This window comes from Lycium barbarum, chromosome 6 (genome assembly GCF_019175385.1).
Source record: "Lycium barbarum isolate Lr01 chromosome 6, ASM1917538v2, whole genome shotgun sequence".
In the NCBI taxonomy this organism is placed as follows: domain Eukaryota; kingdom Viridiplantae; phylum Streptophyta; class Magnoliopsida; order Solanales; family Solanaceae; genus Lycium; species Lycium barbarum.
In genome coordinates this window covers 126,809,480-126,832,392 of record NC_083342.1, presented here as the reverse complement: position 1 = coordinate 126,832,392, position 22,913 = coordinate 126,809,480, and the positions used below count along the sequence as shown (strand labels likewise).

At 32.4% G+C, this 22,913-nt stretch overlaps 1 protein-coding gene across 1 annotated transcript; it reads right to left on the bottom strand.

The window, feature by feature from the left end:
• Nucleotides 1–13,641: 13,641 nt before the first annotated feature.
• On the bottom strand, nucleotides 13,642–14,697 carry LOC132644610 (uncharacterized). Its single transcript, XM_060361211.1, has one exon. The coding sequence runs from the start codon at nucleotides 14,695–14,697 to the stop codon at nucleotides 13,642–13,644; it is 1,056 nt and encodes a 351-aa protein (XP_060217194.1).
• Between the last annotated feature and the right edge of the window lie 8,216 nt (nucleotides 14,698–22,913).

Here is a 22,913-nt window from a genome sequence, read left to right as displayed (position 1 = left end):
TATTCCAGTAGAAACTTAATATCTGATAGTAAAAATGTGGTGTAGCGGTCAATAAAATGGACGAAAACAATGGGAGATAAGGATTCAAATCGGAGCACTGATGGAAAAATGTTAGTTAACTTCTTCTCACTTGCTTCTTGATAGACAAAGTTATTCAGTATATGTGCTAGTAAGAGATAACAAATATTCAATATAGTAGTCGAGTAATGCACAAAATCGACTAGACTATCTTCATATATAAAATAAAAAATAAAAACTTAGTAATGTTTACACACAAGTACTCGTGGGAAGAGTGAAGTCTAAAGTCTGATAAATTGGCACTACCAATACCTATGAACAAATCCAACAAACTCCATTTGTCTGTTATAAGTTATTTTAGGCGATCTAGACTCATGAGTTTGCCTGAATAGAGTTGTGACGTTGTTGAGGCTGCATAGCTGGAACTTTATTTTGTTTTGTAACCAATCGCCCCCTTGGCAGACTTGAATAGCCCAAATTCTTGCTTTCATTCAAATAGTTTATTGTTTTAACTTAAATGGGTTTACGTAGAGCAAAAGGTATGACCAGATGATATTACCCAAAAGAAAGAAAAAAAAAAAGGACCAAAAGAATTGCATAAATTACAGCCATGTCCTTCAAAAAATCTCTGAAACTAGCGATTACTTATAGCCTGTTTGACCAAGCTTATTTTTTCTCCAAAAGTACTTATTTTTTAATAAGTGCTTATTTTTAAAAAAAGGAGGTGTTTGGCCAAGCTTTTGTGAGAAAATAAATACTTTTGGAGAATAGCAGAAGTAGTTTTTCAGTAGCTAAAAAAAATAGTTTTTTCCCAAAAACACTTTTTTGAAAAGTACTTTTGAGAAAAATATACATAAAAACACTTTTTAAAAGCTTGACCAAACACTAGTTGCTGCTCAAAAGTACTTTTTAAATTAATTGGCCAAACACAAACTGTTTTTAGCCAAAAATACTTTTTTAAAAGTACTTTTTAAAATAAGTTATTTTTAGAAGTTTGACCAAACGGGCTATTAATTGGTTAAACAAGCCTTAAAAAAGGCCTTAAATATAAAAAGAGAGATTCAAAGATATTTTCGTCATTACCCACCTGAAGAATACAAATAGGCAATAGCCCCCCAAATATTCTTTCCCGGTCAATTAATTCCCCGCAAACCAAACACCGACTATACACAATATCTCCATCTCCATAAAATGAAGAAATCAACGGTGAAAAATAGAGGAATCCAAACGGAACCGTTAAAGCTGACGGAGCCGGAGATGAACGCGGCTTTACAACTTATTCAGCTTAGCGGCGATTCCGATAGCAGCCGTGACAATATTTACAATAATACCGCCGGCGACAGTTCAAGAGTAGTAGAAGAAAGCGTTGGCGACACGGCGGAGGTATCATCATCAACAGCCGTCAATATGGAAGAGAAAGCTTCTCCTTCACCTAAGAAAACGAAGTTTCGATCCGTCGTGGCACTTTATCAGGTTACAAAACCTTTGATCCGTAAGAATAAACATCGCAAGTTTAAATCCTGAAACTAAATACTACTCCTATATATATTTGCCACGAGTGAAAAAAAAAATGTAAATTAGTTCGTGTATGTATATTAATCGAACGATATTAATAAATGTTGGTATTGTAGATGTTTTTGGTGTTGTATGTAGAGTTATTATCCTTCAACTAACTGAATGTTCATATGTGCTTTTGTTTCATTTCGTGGATTGGAGTACTCAACGGGGGAGATTTTCGTGTGTTCCAGAATATTCTTGTTAATTAAGCTTGCAGTTTGAATTCACACTTTCTGACATAGCAAATTAATAAAATCAAAATATTGGAAGGTTAATTTGACTTGCATATGATAAAGATAATCTAATTAATTCGTTTAATTTTTTGATGATTACTTTGTGCTACATAAATTAAAAGCCAATCTAAAGGCATGTAAAATTTGGACGTTATGTTGGTTCAAGAATTTGATCAGACAACAATTACATCAAGTTAGCTCGTGTATCTATTTTTAATTATGATTTGGTCTTTTTCCCTGTATATAGTTTCTTTCTTTAATTTTCTCGTTGGTTTTATAGCAATCTTTTTTCTCAATTCATATGTCTGTCTGCACCTTCTAGAGCTTTAAAAGCTCAAGTTTATATTTGTAGGTATCATGAAGGTTTAAGATGATTCAATTCTTAGTTGTATATTTTTTCCCACTAGCAAACATGCACAATACACATTATCAAGTTGAGAGCCTTTAACACGTTCATAGAGATTCCTTTCACGACTCAAGGGATCATAAATCTCCCTAAGATGTAGCCCGGTGTTAGCTCAATCAGCAAAAGTTGAGAGAATTGTGTCTTACATCACAAGTTCGAACCCTACATCAGGAAAATTAAGTCTAGTATTTAAGTGGAGAAGGATAGAGGGTGGGTCAATCATTTCCAGGCTTTTTAAAGTTGCGATTGGCCTAAAGGGTTGACTCACGGATTTCTCAATCACCCAAAAAAAAAAACTCCATTGGATACAATATCCTCCATATTCCAGACACATGCATAGCTTAGAACTTAGAAATCTAAATTAATAAAGGGAGTACATGTAGTTGCACTAAGGTTGTGGAGTGATAGGTATCCCTTCATCCTTAATCAGCGATCGCGAGTTCAAGGCTTATTAGGTACATTATCGCCTTTGTTAAAAAATACTTTAAAAGAAAAAAAAAAAAAACTAACGCAATAACTTTGGAGCCTTTTATTTGTGGTAAGGCGGCATGGACGGTCCGCCCCCTTACCGTTATGGTGAATGGGTCTATTATATTTAGTCTTTTTTCTTCCTTGCTCTGAGTGACGGCCTCACATGTGGCTGATGCTTTTTTTGAAAAATCCTACTTTAACTATAAACCAAAAAAAAAAAAAAAAATCTTACTCCGGAGTATTTAACATGTAAAGAAATTTAAAAGGAAAAAGTAATTAGTGGTTTGTTGTTGTTGACCCAAACAGAGATCTTAGTATGTGAGAGATGTAACATTAAAATATATATAAGAGAATTTCTATATAGTGTTAGATATATTTAGATTATGGATCGTAATGGAGTATTAGTGATAATGTTTGTTCATATAGCTAGTCGTGAATTGATGCGTTGTTGTTGATTGAAATATTAACCACAATCAATCAAATGGAGCAAAACTGATAATGGCTATTCATAAAACAAAGCTCAATAGTTTGAGATTGAGGTATTGTTACTACTATTATTTTTATTGTTTGTTGACTCATTAAAACTACTATAAAAGTGAAGCTATGAAGGTGATACTGCAGTGAGTCCGGCGCCAAAATGACACATTTTTGGACCTTGAAGACAAAAATGGTATGTCTTTTTTTTTTTATACCAAAAGAGGCTTTTCGTTGGTTATCCAACGAAATGATAACCCCATTTAACATTTTCGTCAAATGTAAAAAAAAACAAAATGTATTTCGTTACATACCTGGCGAAATACAATTTTTTTTAATTTTTTTTTTGTATTTCGCTAGGTTTCTAGCGAAATGTAATTCATTTTTTTTAAAATCCACTTTTTCGTGTTTTTTTTAAGTTTCCGAAAATAAAATTATGAAAATATAAATTTTTTAGGACACAAAAAAATCAATTTTCCTGATTTATTGTTTCAAATATTTTAATTAATTAAAAAAATCCAATTTTTCATTTCTTTTCAAAAAGCAGGTTTAAAAAATGAGATTCATTTTTCCTGATTCTAAAAAAACCATTTTCCAGATTTAAAAAAAAAACAATTTGCCAGTAATAAAATGCCATAATTTACATATTTTTTTAAAAAAAATTTAGTATTGACCGTTAGTCAAAGGGCATAAATGAGCCAAAAAGTTGAATTGAGGGGTATTCGTAGCAAAATAGATGAATGAAGGGTATTTTTAAACCTTTTTAAAAGATCGCAACATATTCGAAATAAAGTTACGCATTAAAAAATAACACACTTAAGGAACACTTAGTGTTTTTTTTTCCATAAAAAGATCGCAATATCTTATTTTAATAATTTTTTCTTTTGCAACACTTAGTGTTTTTTTTTCCATACTTTGACCAACGATTAGTCGTGTGTCAAGATTCCGAAATGTCAATATTTTATATAGAACCTGATATTTTTTACTGCGTACAATAATGTAAGCTCAATACATCAAGGATACATAGATGTTCAGATCGTCGTTTTAGGGGTTGAAAAGGTGCTCGAAGTAAGTTTTGTTTGGAAACTTTAGGTTTAAGTGTTTTATTTTTTAAGGTTTTGATTCAAGCATGTTATTTTTTAATCAAGACATAACTTTATTTTGAATATAAATCTAATTCAATTAGATAAAAACATAGTTAAAAAATATAGGAGAAAGAGTAGTTGTAAATTGGTGAAACTTTAAACAGTCATAACTTTGCGCTCGGATATCCGATTTATGTAAAAAAAAAATTGATTTTGCATATTTTTTTGAGATCTAGCAGCGCAAGGCCGGGCCGATTTTCTAGAAAACCTCTTTTTTCCCTTCCATTTTAATTTTCCACCAAATTGGCGGGAAATTTTCAGTTTTCTTTACTTATAATATGATGATGCGCAATAGACTTCAACATAAAAATTTCGGAGTAATGTAGCTGTGAATGTCAATTTCACTTATGTGGTTTCAATTTTTGAAAATAAAGCTAACTAATTTTCTCGACATATAAAGTTCTAATATAACCTTACAAAAATATAACACTTAAACCTAAAGTTTTCAAAACTACTGCAGTAAAATACTGCTTTATACAAAAAATAATCTTTAACGTAGTATTTTACTGTGTTATTGGACTTAACCGCGCCGTTACAGTTTAGTTTTCGAGAAAAGAATCAAAATAGTATATTACATTTAGGTTTGGACCTAAAACTATATACGTTCTCTTACATGAAGCATTATGTTTGCATAAGTGGTGTGCTTTTAGTCAACTCCCAAATATTTTGTTAAAAATTTAACAAAAAATGGCAAAAATGCTCCTGAACTATTAGAAAAGGTCTAAAAATACCCTTCATTCATCTATTTTGCTATGAATACCCCTCAATTCAACTTTTTGGCTCATTTATGCCCTTTGACTAGCGGTCAATACTATTTTTTTTTTTAAAAAAATGTAAATTATGCATTTTATTACTGGCAATTTTTTTTTTAAAATTCTGGAAAATGGTTTTTTTTAGAATCAGGAAAAATGAATCTCATTTTTTAAACCTGCTTTTTGAAAAGAAATGAAAAATTGGATTTTTTTAATTAATTAAAATATCTGAAACAATAAATCAGGAAAAATGATTTTTTTGTGTCCTAAAAAATTTATATTTTCATAATTTTATTTTAGGAAACTTAAAAAAAAAAAACACACGAAAAAGTGGATTTTTTTTTAAAAAAAAGGAAAAATAATTACATTTCGCTAGTAACCTAGCGAAATACAAAAAAAAATTATATTTCGCCAGGTATGTAACGAAATACAATTTTTATTTTTATTTTTTTTTATTTTTACATTTGACGGAAATGTTAAATGGGGTTAACATTTCGTTGGATAACCAACGAAAAGTCCCTTTTGGTATAAAAAAAAAAAAAGACATACCATTTTTGTCTTCAAGGTCGAAAAACGTGTCATTTTGGCGCCGGACTCATACGGCAATTACAGTTAAATGATTAGTAATCTAAATAACGATTTGGAGTGCATGCATAGCATTGTCTGCCGATATTTGTGTAACACTGAAGTACTCTTACATAAGGAAGAATTTTCTAATTATACGAGTCGCTCTAATGGTAGTTTGTACTGTGTCCTTTTGTTTTATTTCTACTTTTCTATTTTTTTTTAAAGAGAAAAACTAGAGGAGAAGACCTGGGATAGAGTATATTTCCATTTTTAAGAGGTGTAGTGTGGTTAAATCAGTTCAAAGATATTTTTTAATATGGTATAGTAATATTGTTTATTTTGGGTTAAGTTTGCACTTTTTCTTTGAAAGTTTTTGCACTGGATCCATTATATATATGTAGCTTCTAATATTTTCAACTACCGATATCGTTGAATTTTATTCGTGCATCCAATAATCTCCTTCTCAAACTAAGTTTCAGGTGATTCATCACTACGATCCACTTGTCCCTTCCTCGAACTAAGTCTGCACGGTCCATTACTACTGCAAAACGAGTTAATTTTCGAAATTCATCGTGTCTCACTTGCATGGCCGAGCACCTTGACAAGTATTTGAATTTGTTATGTCATGGGACTTGACTGAATTGGACAATTATTTAAATTCATTTGAAAAAATAAGCATTTTTTGCTTCCTAAAATTTGACCAAATATGATATAATACGGAGTAATAAATAACGTCTCTATATACAATTTAAGTGGCTTTTTAAATTGTGGTGAATCTGATTATTTAAATTGGGTAAATGTGATTAACATTTTGAGAACAATTTGAATTCATTATGTCGAAGTCTAGGGATAGTGGGCGCTTATTAAATTCGCGTAAGAATACTACAGAATATAAAATAGTTTTGCCAATTTTTTGTATTAAAATGTTGAATTCAAGATTCTTTTAATCACCAAATAAGTTAGAAGTGGAAACTTTGAAGGGAGGAGTCTATTAGTGCGATTTTGAAGAGGTGGCTAGAAAAGAGAAATTTCTTCTCAAAATCATTCGCATTAATAGAAAAAGACCACAAAAATAGATTTTTATGTTTCACTCGAAGTTAAAGCACAAAGTCACTATAATCTTTTTTTTTTTTTCGAAAAAGACATAAGTGACAATTGTGTAAAAAGAACAATAAACGGCCAATTTTAATAACTTTCTCAAAAATAGCCAAATGAGCCTCTAACGTTGGGCCGAAATTCAAACTGAACACTCAACCTTTGCGGGGGTCATTGAGGTAATAGGACCCCTATAAAAGTTGAGCGTTCAGTTGGGATTTCGACCAAAAGTTAGGGGCTCAATTTGACTATTTTCTCTAATATTAAATATCACCATTACCACAACACATAAAATAAAAAAGACAATTGTCCATTTTTATGATTGGATATTTTTATTTTGTTTTAGGAGGTTTCTTTTAGATCCTACTATGTTGAGATGTCGTATTTGGAAACTTGTTCACATGGGCCTATTTCTGCTACCACATGATAAAGTCATTGTTTTAAATTTGTTTCTTCTACATTTTGTGGTACGCTCGAATACATATGTATTTATTATTTTGTTCTACTCATGAACATGTTGTCAAATAAATTTTATCCTTAAATTTAGTTATTAGTCTATTTTGCAAAAATAGTTTCGGGACGATTATTTAAATTAGTTAGTATGGATTAATTTCGTTAAGTAGTATCCTCTCTAGGGGGTTGCTATAGCAAAACCGCGATAACGACAAAGATTGTGCGAGTATAATGTGATAGAATAAGACCCTAGGCTTACAAAGAATTCTTGGTTCATAGTAGTATTAAACTTCACCAATTATTATGTAAGTTTAATCTTATTTTATCGAGGTCTAGTTCATAGTCTATGAGACACCAGATTCGATTCATTATGCTCATATGTTAAACCCAGCAAAATTTCTCATTTTATTCTATTCCTTATTATTCTTTCTGAGATAGTGGGGGATTGTTGTAAAAATGTTTTTTTTTATCTCAAAAAGAAATATCATTGCTGAAATTACTTTTGTAAGACAATTAATCCTACTCCATAAATAGCCATCAATTGGCCATCATTCCTAATTCAATTCTAACTCTATGATAGTCATTTGCTAGTCCATTTGACTACTTGGATTAATGGCTTTTAACACTCAATTGAATAGCCATTAAAAACTTTATTATACTATAATACATAACATTACCCTCTGCTCAATTGATTACCTATATAATCTCCTTGAGTTCATTTTGAAGAGGTAGTAAAAAAAAAGAGATAATCTTCAGCCATTTTCATGTCATGTTCGTATAACCACAGATATATTTCTCTGTCTTCTTTTTGTGTGACAAAGATATATGAAAGACAAAATATTCCTACCATATTTTAGTGTACTGGGTTTTCTTTTTTAATATTTATTAGATTTTGGCTTCTAATTTTGTACTACAAGAGCTTATTGAATCCTGAAGAATATACTCATATCGGGTGAAATATCCTTAAGGACAGTGTCTTAATTGACATGCCTCAAGCTATGAAAAATTCTCTACAACATTCGTAATTAAGTATTTTCCATAAAATTTTCAACAGTTGTGACGTTGGTGAGGCTGCATAGTGGGAACTTTATTTTGTTTTGTAACCAATAGCCCCCTTCGTAAATTTGGATAGTCCAAATTCTTGCTTAAATGGGTTTACGTAGAGCAAAAGGTATGACCAGATGATCCCCACAGGTATGACCAGATGACACCAAAAAAAAAAAAAAAAAATATAAGAAGAAGAAAAAAAAAGGAAAGACCAAAAGAATTGCTTAAATTACAACCGTGTCCCTAAAAAAAGTCTCTGAAACTAGCGATTACTTAATTGGTTAAACAAACCTTAAAAAAATTTAAAAATAAAAAGAGAGATTCAAAGATATTTTCGTCACAGTACCCACCTGAGGAATACAAATACGCAATAGCCTCCCAAATATTCTTTCCCCGTCAATTAATTCCCCGCAAACCAAATATCTCCATCTCCATAAAATGAAGAAATCAAGGGTGAAAAATAGAGGAATCCAAACGGAACCGTTAAAGCTGACGGAGCCGGAGATGAACGCGGCTTTACAACTTATTCAGCTTAGCGGCGATTCCGACAATAGCAGCCGTGACAATATTTACAATAACGCCGGCGACAGTTCAAGAGTAGTAGCAGAAAGCGTTGGCGACACGGCGGAGGTATCATCTTCAACAGCCGTCAATATGGAAGAGAAAGCTTCTCCTTCACCTAAGAAAACGAAGTTTCGATCCGTCGTGGCACTTTATCAGGTTACAAAACCTTTGATCCGTAAGAATAAACATCGCAAGTTTAAATCCTGAAACTAAATACTACTCCTATATATATTTGCCACGAGTGAAAAAAAAATGTAAATTAGTTCGTGTATGTATATTAATCGAACGATATTAATAAATGTTGGTATTGTAGATGTTTTTGGTGTTGTATGTAGAGTTATTATCCTTCAACTAACTGAATGTTCATATGTGCTTTTGTTTCATTGGGTGGATTGGAGTACTCAACGGGGGAGATTTTCGTGTGTTCTAGAATATTCTTGTTAATTAAGCTTGCAGTTTGAATTCACACTTTCTGACATAGCAAATTAATAAAATCAAAATATTGGAAGGTTAATTTGACTTGCATATGATAATGATAATCTAATTAATTCGTTTAATTTTTTGATGATTACTTTGTGCTACATGAATTAAAAGCCAATCTAAAGGCATGTAAAATTTGGACGTTATGTTGGTTCAAGAATTTGATCAGACAACAATTACATCAAGTTAGCTCGTGTATCTATTTTTAATTATGATTTGTGTTGTAAAATGAAGCTAAAAGAGTCACAATAGTAAAGGATGAACACAATAGAAATAGAGAGACAAGAGAGGAGAGATTTCTTATTCATCCAAATGTGTTCAAGTATATCCCATATAAAAACTTATGCCTCTATTTATAGTGCTACATATGCATTCAATATATGAGATAATGGAAGAACCATTAAGATGATGGAAGATAATGGAAGAACCATTAAGATGGTGGAAGATCCATTAAAATGGTGTAAGATAATGGAAGAGGCATTATATTTGTGTAGTGGATATCCATACTCTATATTTACTATATTTCATAACACTCCCCCTTGGATGTCCATATATGTGCCTCGTTACACATTATTTGCTGCCTCGTTAAAAACCTTGTCAGAAAAACCCAATGGGATAAAATCTTGACCAAGGAAAAAAGAGTGCAGCGCGTATTTTCTCCCCCTGATGAAAAGATCACTTTAATTCTCGAAGACGACGCATTCCAATCTTGTATATCAGCTTCTCAAATGTCGAGGTTGGTAATGCTTTAGTGAACAGATCCGCCAAATTATCGATCGAGCGAATTTGTTGAACATCTATCTCACCTTTCTTTTCAAGATCATGAGTAAAAAAGAACTTTGGTGAAATATGTTTTGTTCTATCTCCTTTAATGTATCCTCCCTTCAGTTGAGCAATACATGCAGCATTATCTTCGTACAATATAGTTGGAATATCCCTTTTCAAAATAAAACCACACATTTCCTGAATATGTTGAGTCATTGAGCTCAACCAAACACACTCCCGACTAGCTTCATGAATGGCTATTATCTCCGCATGATTTGAAGAAGTGGCAGCTATTGTTTGTTTCATTGAACGCCATGATATAGCCGTACCTTCATATGTAAATAAATAGCCTGTTTGAGATCGGGCTTTATGTGGGTCAGATAAATATCCTGCATCTGCATAACCGATCATATCTGACTTGGATTCATAAGAATAAAATAATCCCAGATCAATTGTTCCTTGAAGATATCTGAATATATGCTTAACACCATTCCAATGTCTTTTTGTTAGGGAGGAGTTGAATCTTGCCAATAAACTTACTGCAAAACATATATCTGGTCGGGTATTATTGGCTAGATACATCAATGCCCCAATTGCACTGAGATATGGAGTTTCATCACCAATAAGCTCTTCATCATTATCCTTAGGTCGAAATGGATCTTTATTTATGTCAAGCGATCTCACAACCATCGGGGTACTCAACGGATGTGATTTATCCATGTAAAAGCGCTTTAAAACTTTTTCAGTGTATGTTGATTGATGGACAAATATTCCATTTGTCAAATGCTCAATTTGTAGGCCAAGACAAAATTTTGTCTTACCTAGATCTTTCATTTCAAATTCTTTTTTCAAACACTCTATAGCTTTTGAAAGCTCTTTAGGAGTGCCAATGATGTTCAAGTCATCAACATACACAACTATTATGACAAATTCAGACCCATATCTTCTTATAAAAACACAAGGACAAATAGGATCATTTTTATATCCTTCCTTTAGCAAATATTCGCTAAGACGATTGTACCACATCCGCCCTGATTGTTTCAATCCATATAAAGATTTCTGAAGTTTTATTAAACAGGTTTCCTGCGAACTTTTGTATGCTTCGGGCACTTTGAATCCTTCAGGGATTTTCATAAGAATTTCTTGGTCCAATGAGCCGTATAAATAGGCTGTGATAACATCCATCAGTTGCATATCAAGCTTTTCACGAACTGCCAGATTTATTAGATACCTAAAGGTAATTGCATCCACCACAGGAGAATATGTCTCCACATAATCAATGCCAGGCCTTTGCGAAAATCCTTGTGCCACAAGTCGTGCTTTATATCTTACGACTTCACCTTTCTCATTTCGTTTTCGCACAAACACCCATTTGTACCCCACTGGCTTGACATCTTCAGGTGTTCGGACTATTGGTCCGAAAACTTCACGTTTTTCAAGTGAAGTCAATTCTTCTTGAATTGCGTCCTTCCATTTTGGCCAATCATTTCTCTGTCTACATTCATCAACAGATTTTGGTTCAAGATCCTCATCTTGTTGCATTATCTCAACAACAACATTATATGCAAAAGTATTGTCGACCACAATATCATTTCGGTTCCACCTTTTCCCCGCCGAGACATAACTTATCGAGATCTCTTCACTATCATTATTTTGAAGTATCTGGACCTTCTCTGTGGGCTTATAATTTATTATGTCTCGGGCCTCTTCTTGAGCAATTTCCCTCACAGGATGATCATCTTGATCATTTATTTCTTTTCTTTTTCGAGGATTTTTATCCTTGGAACCGATTGGTCTACCACGTTTCAGACGTGGCCTGGAATCATTTGCATTAACCGTTTGTCCTACCGGGACATCAACTCGAACTGGAGTATTTGCAGCTAGAATATGAGATTTAGTAACTCTTGGAAGATTAGTAAATGCATCTGGCAGTTGATTTGCGACATTTTGCAAATAAATCATCTTTTGAACCTCTTGCTCACATTGATTTGTTCGAGGATCTAAATGAGATCGTGATAATGCATTCCAATCTATCTCCTTTTCCAACTGCTTATGTTCTCCCCCTAATGTTGGGTATACTGATTCATCAAAATGACAATCGGCAAATCTTGCTGTAAATAAATCTCCAGTCATCGGTTCTAAATATTTTAAAATTGAAGGAGATTCATACCCAATATATATCCCCAACCTTCTTTGGGGACCCATCTTTGTGCGTTGTGGTGGAGCAATTGGAACATATACCGCACATCCAAAAATTCGAAGATGGGAAATATTTGGCTCTTGACCAAAAGCCAATTGTAATGGGGAGAATTCATGATAACTGGTTGGCCTTATACGCACAAGTGCTGCTGCATGCAAAATAGCATGTCCCCATACCGAAACAGGAAGTTTTGTCCTCATTAGCAATGGTCTAGCTATCAATTGTAGGCGTTTAATCATTGATTCTGCCAGACCATTTTGAGTATGAACATGAGCAACCGAATGTTCAACTGTTATTCCCGTGACCGTACAATAATCATTAAAGGCCTGAGATGTAAACTCACCAGCATTATCAAGACGAATTTTCTTTATCGCATTATCTGGAAATTGTGCTCTTAACCTTATTATTTGAGCCAACAATCTCGCAAAATCCATATTGCGAGTTGATAATAAGCACACATGTGACCATCTTGTAGATGCATCAATCAAGACCATATAATATTTAAATGGTCCACATGAAGGGTGAATTGGCCCACATATATCACCTTGTATACGTTCCAGAAATGCGGGGGATTCAATCCCAACCTTAGTTGCTGATGGTTTAATAATCAATTTTCCTTGAGGACAAGCAGCACAAGAGAATTCCTTAAATTGAAGAATCTTTTGGTTCTTCAAAGTATGCCCATGTGAATTCTTAATTATTTTGCGCATCATACTAGAACCGGGATGGCCCAACCGGTCATGCCAAATGATAAAATCATTAGAATCATTAAACCTTTTATTTACTACAACATGTGTTTCAACCGCACCAATACTTGTATGGTACAACCCGGAAGAAAGTGCGGGTAATTTTTCATGCACAAACTTTTCCCCAGCTTTCATTGTAATAATATAAAGGCACTCAACTTTTCCTTCATTGGCAGTCTCAATGTGATAACCATTTTGGCGAATAACCTTGAAACTTAATAAGTTTCTTCGAGACTTGCTGCAATATAGTGCATCACTAATGGCCAATATTGTTCCTCCAGGTAGTAATAAGGTCGCTTTTCCAGAGCCCTCAATTAATTTTGTACTACCAGATATTGTATTAACACAAGCCCTTTTCATAACCAAATGAGAGAAATATTTCTTTTCTCTTAATATAGTGTGAGTTGTAGCACTATCCAAAAGGCACATATCTCTATTACTCATCTTGGATCCAATTAAAGACTGGGGAATTTTATTTATCTTCATAAAAACAAAAATACATCGTAAGAAATACGGAAACTAACAATATAAAACTTAATTACTAATCCAGAAGATAAAACAACATAGAGAATTTAAGTACTTCTCGAAAATAAAACAACATAAAGACAACTTAAAACACATAAATAAAAATAATAACATAACACATTCCCCAGTGAAACGATCAAATCTCAATTTCGATCTCCAAAGAAGTCTTCAACTTCCAAATGAGTAATATCATCAAGCCCATCAAAATCATCATCTTTCAAAGCCAAATTAGCTTCAACATTATCGTCATATTTTCGTGAAGGCCCTGCCTCATCGTTATATTTAAAAGTCATGTGTGACTCCACCCGGGCATTAGCAGAAGAGGCACCACCTCTATTTGCCTTTCTTTTGAAGGAATTTTGATAAAGCCTGACAAAATGTTCAGGCGCCCGGCATTCATTTTTCCAGTGACCTTTCAAACCACAACGATGACAGTTGTTCCTTGAAGGATTGCCTTGATAACCCATATTGTTCTCCCTTTTATGGTGACCACCACCACGACGATTATTATATCGTCTCTTGCCCCTACCACGCCCACGCTCATTATTATGGCCTCGATTATTTTGTCTTCTTTCAGTTGGGCCATGTGTTGCTACCACATTCGCTTCCGGGAATGGAGCAGTTCCAGTGGGACGGGCTTCATGATTTTTCAATAAAAGGGTATTGTGCTGCTCAGCCACAAGAAGACATGATATCAAATCAGCATGCTTTTTAAAACCCCTTTCACGGTACTGTTGTTGTAATACCAAATTGGAGGCATGAAAAGTCGTAAGAGTCTTTTCCAACATATCCTCGTCAGTTATATTATCCCCACATAATTTCAGTTGGGAAGTAATTCTATAGACAGCAGAGTTATAATCACATACAGTTTTAAAATCTTGTAACCGTAAGTGAATCCACTCATAACGAGCCCTGGGCAATACCGTTACCTTAATGTGGTCATACCTTTCCTTCAAACCAGTCCACAATTCAAGTGGATCTTTCACTGTCAGGTATTCAACCTTCAATCCTTCATCCAGATGATGACGAAGGAAAATCATTGCCTTCGCTTTGTCCTGACTTGATGTTGTATTATCCTGAGTAATAGTGGCACCAAGACCTTTGGTGTCTAGGTGAATTTCAGCATCAAGTACCCATGATAGGTAATTCTTTCCCGAGATATCAAGTGCCACAAACTCAAGCTTCGACAAATTCGACATGATGATCAAAACTATCATAGAAATATTTGAGTTAGATACAGTTAAACAACATAATCTCAAAAATAGTAAGTTTAATTTCCACAAAACAATACCTTTTTACAAACACAGTACCTTCCTTTTTTTTTTCACAAAAACATTTTTTTTTTTCAAACAATACTTTTTTTTTTATTTTTTCACAAAACAACCCGTTTCTTCTCTCAAACTTGTAGTCAATATAACCCAATCAAATTAACAGTAACATATAATCATGGTCTTATTAAAAGAACAACTAATCCACAACCACAAACCAATATATATATTTAAAGTACTGTTTTATAAAAATTACCATATTAGTGTTGTTAACTGTTAAATGTTTACTACTATAGCACATAAAGATTTATTATTTCATGAGAATACTAAAAGCGAATTGGCAGCGGAATATCAATTGACAGACCAAATGTATGGTACAAAAATATTTGCATAAAAATAGAATTGGCAGATGACTTAGAAGCTAATTAACTTTCTGTTTGCATAACTTATATTAGAAGGGTGGTAAAAACGCATACCAGATGAAAAAGTAGATTCAACTTGGAGTGATTGGAGCGACGGTAATGAAGTTAGAGACTCGTGCTGATAACGTGTTGTAAAATGAAGCTAAAAGAGTCACAATAGTAAAGGATGAACACAATAGAAATAGAGAGACAAGAGAGGAGAGATTTCTTATTCATCCAAATGTGTTCAAGTATATCCCATATGAAAACTTATGCCTCTATTTATAGTGCTACATATGCATTCAATATATGAGATAATGGAAGAACCATTAAGATGGTGGAAGATAATGGAAGAACCATTAAGATGGTGGAAGATCCATTAAAATGGTGGAAGATAATGGAAGAGACATTATATTTGTGTAGTGGACATTCATACTCTATATTTACTATATTTAATGTTGAAATATAGTAAATATAGAGTATGAATGTCCACTACACAAATATAATGTCTCTTCCATTATCTTCCACCATTTTAATGGATCTTCCACCATCTTAATGGTTCTTCCATTATCTTCCACCATCTTAATGGTTCTTCCATTATCTCATATATTGAATGCATATGTAGCACTATAAATAGAGGCATAAGTTTTCATATGAGATATACTTGAACACATTTGGATGAATAAGAAATCTCTCCTCTCTTGTCTCTATATTTCTATTGTGTTCATCCTTTACTATTGTGACTCTTTTAGCTTCATTTTACAACAATTTGATCTTTTTTCCTGTATATAGTTTCTTTCTTTTGTCGTTGGATTTTCATGAGTCTCAATTCTTATGTCTGTCTGCACCTTCTAGAGCATTGAAAGCTCAAGCTTATATTTTTAGGTATCATGAAGGTTTAAGATGATTCAATTTTTTTTTTTTTTAAAACTAGCAAACATGCACAATACACATTATCAAGTTGAGAGCCTTTAACCCGTTCATAGAAATTCCTTCCACTACTCAAGGGATCATAAATCTCCCTAGGATGTAGCCCGGTGTTAGCCTCAATCAGCAAAAGTTGAGGGAATTGTGTCTGACATCACAAGTTCGAACCCTACGCCAGGGAAAATAAGTCTAGTATTTAAGTGGAGAAGGATAGAAGGTGGGTCAATCATTTCTGAGCTTTTTAAGGTTGCGGTTGGCCTGAAGGGTTGACTCAGATAGATTTCTCGATCACCTAAAAAAAAAAGCTCCATTGGATACAATATCCTTCATATTCCAGACACATGCATAGCTTAGAACTTAGAAGGGTAAACTATAAAAATATATATACCTTAAATTCAAGTATTTTAGTTTGTCATGTTTTTGAATGTGTAACTTCTCCAATTATCTTGATACATAAGATCTTACGTTTTCTTCCCACATTTAAAAAAAAAAATAACTTCTGCCGTATATGGTGGCAGTTCCCTTTTAATAGCAAGAGAATAGTTTTCTTCCCACATGTATTCACCTTTTGATTGCTAATATGAGAGTCGTTTCCCCTTCTTGTAGAGAAGAAAAAGAGTGAAGACACCCCATTTGGTAAAACCTGTGTGAAGACTGTTGTTTGAAGTAGAAAGATGATGATACTCAAAAAGTCAAAATTAATAAAGAGAGTACATGTAGTTGCACCATAATGAAATGGAGTAGTAGGTATCCCTTCATTCTTAATCAACGGTCTCGAGTTCAAGAGCTTATTATGATAATCGCCCTTTGTTAAGAAATACTTTAAAAAAAAAAATTTAACGCAATATCTTCAATGGAGCCTTTTATATGTGGTACGGCGGCATGGACGGTCCGCCCCCTTACTGTTATGGGGACTGGGTCTATTATATTTAGTCTTTTTTCTTCCTTGCTCTAAATGACCGCCTCACATGTGGCTGATGTTATTATTGAAAAATCCTACTTTAACTATCAACAAAAAAATCTAACCCCGGAATATTTAAGTTTGTTGTTGTTGACCCAAACAGAGATCTTAGTATGTGAGAGATATAGCATTAAAATATATATAAGAGAATTTCTATACAGTGTTAGATATATTTAGATTATAGATCGTAATGGAGTATTAGTGATAATATTTGTTCATATAGCTAGTCGTGAATTGATGCGGCGTTGTTGTTGATTGAAATATTAACCACAATCAATCAAATGGAGCAAAACTGATAATGACTATTCATACAACAAAGCTCAATAGTTTGAGATTGAGGTATTGTTACTACTATTATTTTTATTGTTTGTTGATTCATTAAAACTACTGTAAAAGTGAAGCAATGAAGGTGATACTGCAATTACAGGTAAATGATTAGTAATCTAAATAACGATTTGGAGTGCGCATGCATACCATTGTCTGCCGATATTTGTGTAACATGTAACACCTGAAGTAATCTTACGTAAGGAAGAATTTCCTAATTATACGAGTCGCTCTAACGGTAGTTTGTACTGTGTCCTTTTGTTTTATTTCTACTTTTCTATTTTTTTTAAAGAGAAAAACTAGAGGAGAAGACCTGGGAGAGAGTATATTTCCATTTTTAAGAAGTGTAGTGTGGTTAAATCAGTTCAAAGATATTTTTAATATGGTATAGTAATATTGTTTATTTTGGGTTAAGTTTGCACTTTGTCTTTGAAAGTTTTTGCACTGGATCCATTATACATATGTAGCTTCTAGCATTTTCAACTATCGATATTGGCGGATTTTATTCGTACATCTAATAATCTCCTTCTCAAACTAAGTTTCAGGTGATTCATCACTACGATCCACTTGTCCCTTCCTCGAACTGAGTCTGCACGGTCCATTACTACTGCCAACGAGTTAATTTTCGAAATTCACTGTGTCTCACTCACAGTGCTAGCTTCTTCTTCTTGTGCAGTGCATTTCAAAATTATCTTTAACATGGTCGAGGTAGTAAATCACGCCATTATTTTACCATTTTCACGTCGTGTCGACGAACCATTAACTCTAATAGTAATTGTTGAGTTAAAACAATCCAAAGATACTCTTAGTATGGTTGATATTATTCAATTTGGGCCACTCTCAAGCTCAATAGAAAATTTCCTAAAAGGTTTTACGCTAAAGAGTATTCCCACAAGTTACATGTAAATTTCTAATCACACGTGCATTTTATTACGACGTTTAAGTCTTAAGTTTTCCAGTCTGTATTGCAGCAAACAAATTTATATTGCAACTTAAGGTTGCATTTTTATTTTGTATCTTAGTATCTTCTGTGGTTTTGAATTAATATTTGCGTATATACTTTCAAATGTTTAAGTGTATCGCCATTTTTTATTTTTTATATATTTAAAGTTTTAAACTATTTCTTTTTCTCAGTAAAGTTTTAAACTAGTTTGTTAAAGAAAACAAAATACTAACTCGTCTATTAAAACTGGATGGCTTATGCTCGTGCTGCGCACGGGCCCAACATTTCGGATTATAGTGTATCTATGTATATGTAGTTGTGTTTAGATAATGATAATATATATATATATATACTATGTTCAAAATACGATTAATATAACATTGTAGTTTATGCTCCGTATCTAAAACTTTATTTTATTCGTGTTTGCTACGAAAATTTATTAATGCGTTTTAAAAGAGAAGATTTGTTTAAAAGAAAACTATTTTCTTCTCTTTGAGATAAAATAATAGCAATATTTAAGCATCAGTTGATACTTTCAATTTTAATTCGATTAATTTAAAAGTGTAAAATACTTATTATTTTTTATCAAATTTTGATTTGGATAATTCTAATTCAAATTATTAAATTAATTTTACATGTTTGAAATGAAACAAAGTAGAAATTAATTTTCTATTTAAACGAAGAAATGCTATTTTTTAATTTTTGGTAAATATTCTCGGTTTAACTCATTTTACTTGTCATGTTATCTTTTGCATGGTTTTTTAAGGAAACGCGAATTAGAATTATAATTTGACTAATTTATCTTATTCATTATTTGATCTTCATTTGATATTAATCTCTTTTCACATTTATTAGAGTAAGAATAAAAATAAAAAAGTAATTAAATTGTATGTTATTTTTTAAATATATATATTTTAAGTATATTTATTTTAGTAAACATAATAAATAAATGACATGGCGGAATAGAAAATACAACAATTAAATATTTTGAAGAAAAGTAATAATATGAGGTCCATGTTTTTTGCTGTGCAATAATTTCATTTGCTCTCACTAATGAGTTAATATGCATGTGGCAATGAATCCACTATTATTGACTTGACGGGGATACTTTGGGAATTATATGAATATTGTTTGATTTTTTAGTATATGGGATGCACGGTTTTTTTTTTTACTTTGCCTTTTTTTTTTTTTTTTTTTTTTAATATGGGGTCTATTTTTTTTCATGAGTTTGAAGAGGGTGCGGTCCACTTTTTTTTCATGAGTTTGGGGAGGGTGGGGTCCAGTTATTTTTTTTTTAAGAGTGACTGTCGACGAAGCATGGGTAAACCGATGCTTCTATATAGTAGAAAAATAGAAATATAATAAAGTATTTCTATCTACTTTTTAGAAGAGTTGGTAATATAAAGTATAAAACGTCATTTTTTTTTTGCCTTAAATAAAAAAGTGGGTGGGACCACAAAGGATTTTTTTTACTCTTAAATAAAAAAATAGGACCGAACGCGGACGATGATGTTGCCTCTATAAACTGACACTTCTATATAGTAGTAATAGTAAAGTAATACATATAATTTTTTTTATCAAAATTTGATTTGGATAATTCTAATTCAAATTATTATATTAGTTTTATATGTTTAAGATGAAATGAAGTAGAAATTTGATTTTCTATTTCAATGAAGAACTTCTATTTTTTAATTTTTAGTAAATATTTTTTGTTTTAACTCATTTTACTTGTCATGTTGTTTTTTACGTGTTTTTTTAAGAAAACATCAATTAGAATTATAATTTCACTAATTTACCTTATTAATTATTTGATCTCTATTTAATATTATTTTTTCTTTTATGACATTAATCTTTTTTCACATTTATTAGAGTAAGGAAAAAATGAAAAAGTAATTAAATTCTATCTTATTTTAATATATAAGTATTTTAAGTATGTTGCTATACAATAATTTCATGTGCTCCCACTAATGGGTTGATACGCATGTGGCAATGGATCCATCATTATTGATTTAATTGTTTGATTTTCTAAGCACTTTTTTTAACATTGTTTGTTTTTTTAATATGGGATTCATTTTTTTTAATATTAGTTGTTGTTTAATATATATGGGGCCCACATTTTTTTCCCCAAGAGTTTGGATGTGGTGAGTTCCACTTTTTTTTTTTTTTTTTTTTTTTTTTTTTTAATACTGGTTGGTGTTTAATATGGGGCCACGAAGAACTTCTATTTTTTAATTTTTAGTAAATATTTTTTGTTTAACTCATTTTACTTGTCATGTTGTTTTTTACACGGTTTTTAAGGAAACGCCAATTAGAATTATAATTTCACTAATTTAGCTTATTAATTATTTGATCTCCATTTAATATTATTTTTTCTTTTATGACATTAATCTCTTTTCTAGACGGCTTATGCCTGTGCTGCTGATACGCCCAAATTACACCTTTAATATTAGGAGTAAGCGGTCGTTGTCAAATATAGAACCCAACAAGGTTGGGGTCGAATCCCACAGAGAATACGATGAAGAAGAATACTTAATAAGTGTAACACCCGACTGTTAGTCTATACTTTCAGGGGAAGGGAAATATAATAAAAATTTGATTGTAGTTTGTTCATTAAAAACTGAGAATGGTTATAGAATGTAAACAATTGGTAAATGGGACTAAGGTTGTGGTTCCAATGGAGAGTAATGCGTTTGGGTGTCAATTCAACTTAATTTATATACCTAGGTGCATTAAGCCAAGGGTCACGCGATTCTTGCCAAAAGTTTTCCAACCAAATCAGCAAATTTCATCCTAAGCTTTTCCAAGCCCTAGGATGTTTTATAAGAGAGCACCCATGTAGCCTCAACTAGCTTTCCTATTCCTAGCTCAAGCTATTAGATGAATTTAATGACCCACATTGTTGCTATTAACTCATTTCCTAACCTCTACTTTCTTTTCCAAGCAAAGTAATGGTATTAAGGCACAAGTAATGTTGTACAGCATCACAAGACATTGATGCTTGAAGAGTTAATAGAAAACACCATTAGCATACAAACATAGTATGAATATGAAACCCAATCACATAACTAACACATTGGATACCACAACCTTAGCTGAAAGATTAGCTACTAATTTTCATTAAAAGTAAAGCAATCAAGTAAAATGTATTCATAAATCTTACAAAAGTGTTGGATGAAGAAGATGACAAAGCTAAAAGAAATCTCTTAAATGCTTCAACAACCAACAGTAAATGACTCCACAAGAGTCTATGCCAAAAACTGCAGGATAAAATGAATCCAAAACCCTAGAAAATCTATTTATAGCATGTCCAAAACGGAAACAATTTTCAGACAAAAATGCCCCTGTGCATCAGGTGCGTTTCGCACATAGTGTCGCATGTTCAACCCGCGAGTCGCAGGTTTCACCAGACCATCGCAGGTGTCACATCTTTAGTTATTTGTTGAGCAGCATCCGCGACACCATCCGCGATTCGCATGTTACACCTGCGAGTCGCAGGTGGTGTCGCAGGTGGTGTCACCTGTGGTGTCTTATTTGATCCTCTCTGTCAACAAGTGTTGCACCACCTGCGACTCGCATGTGGTACCTGCGATTCGCAGGTTGTGCCATTATTCAGTTCTGCTGGGTTTTTGCTTCATTTTGCTTCGTTTTGCTTCACATTGCTTTAAGTTGCTTCCGGCACATGTTATTCTACAAATTGACACAAAAACACGAGAAACGACATCAAAAGCACTTGGGGATTTGCAAAAGACTAAGTAATTGGCGTCGAATGAGCCGTAATTTCACGACTCATCAATATATATATATATATATATATATATATATATATATATATATATATATATATATATATATATATATATATATATATATATATATAGAGAGAGAGAGAGAGAGAGAGAGAGAGTATATGTTATGTTTAAAACATGATTAATATAACATTGTAGTTTGTGCTCCGTATCTAAAATTTTATTATATTAATGTTTGCTACGAATACAAAATCGGCAAATTTATTAATATTTTTTAAAAGAGAAGACTTGTTGTAGAAATTGATTTTTTATCTAAACGAAGAAATACTATTTTTTAATTGTTGGTAAATATTCTCGATTTAGCTCATTTTACTTGTCATGTTGTCTTTTGCATTAAATTCTATCTTATTTTAAAATATAAATATTTTAAGTATATTTAGTGAACATAATAACTTGATTCTGTCAATATGGGATACTATGCTCAAAACACGATTAATATAACATTGTAATTTGTACTCTGTATTTAAAACTTTATTATATTAGTGTTTGCTACGAATGCGCATGGTGTTTAATATGGGGCCCACATTTTTTTTTAACATTGTTTGTTTTTTAAATATGGGATTCATTTGTTTTTTCAATATTGCTTGATTTTGTTAATATGGGGTCCACTTTTTCCCCGTGAGTTTGGATGTGGTGGGTTTCACTTTTTTTTTTAATACTGGATGGTGTTTAATATGGGGCCCACAATGTGGGATTCTTTTTTTTTATATATATATTGCTTGATTTTGTCAATGTGGGATACTATGTTCAAAACACGATTAATATAACATTTTAATTTGTGCTCT

Coding starts and splice junctions, on each gene's coding strand:
- LOC132644610 (XM_060361211.1), bottom strand. CDS start 14,697: ATGTCGAATTTGTCGAAGCTTGAGTTTGTGGCACTTGATATCTCGGGA.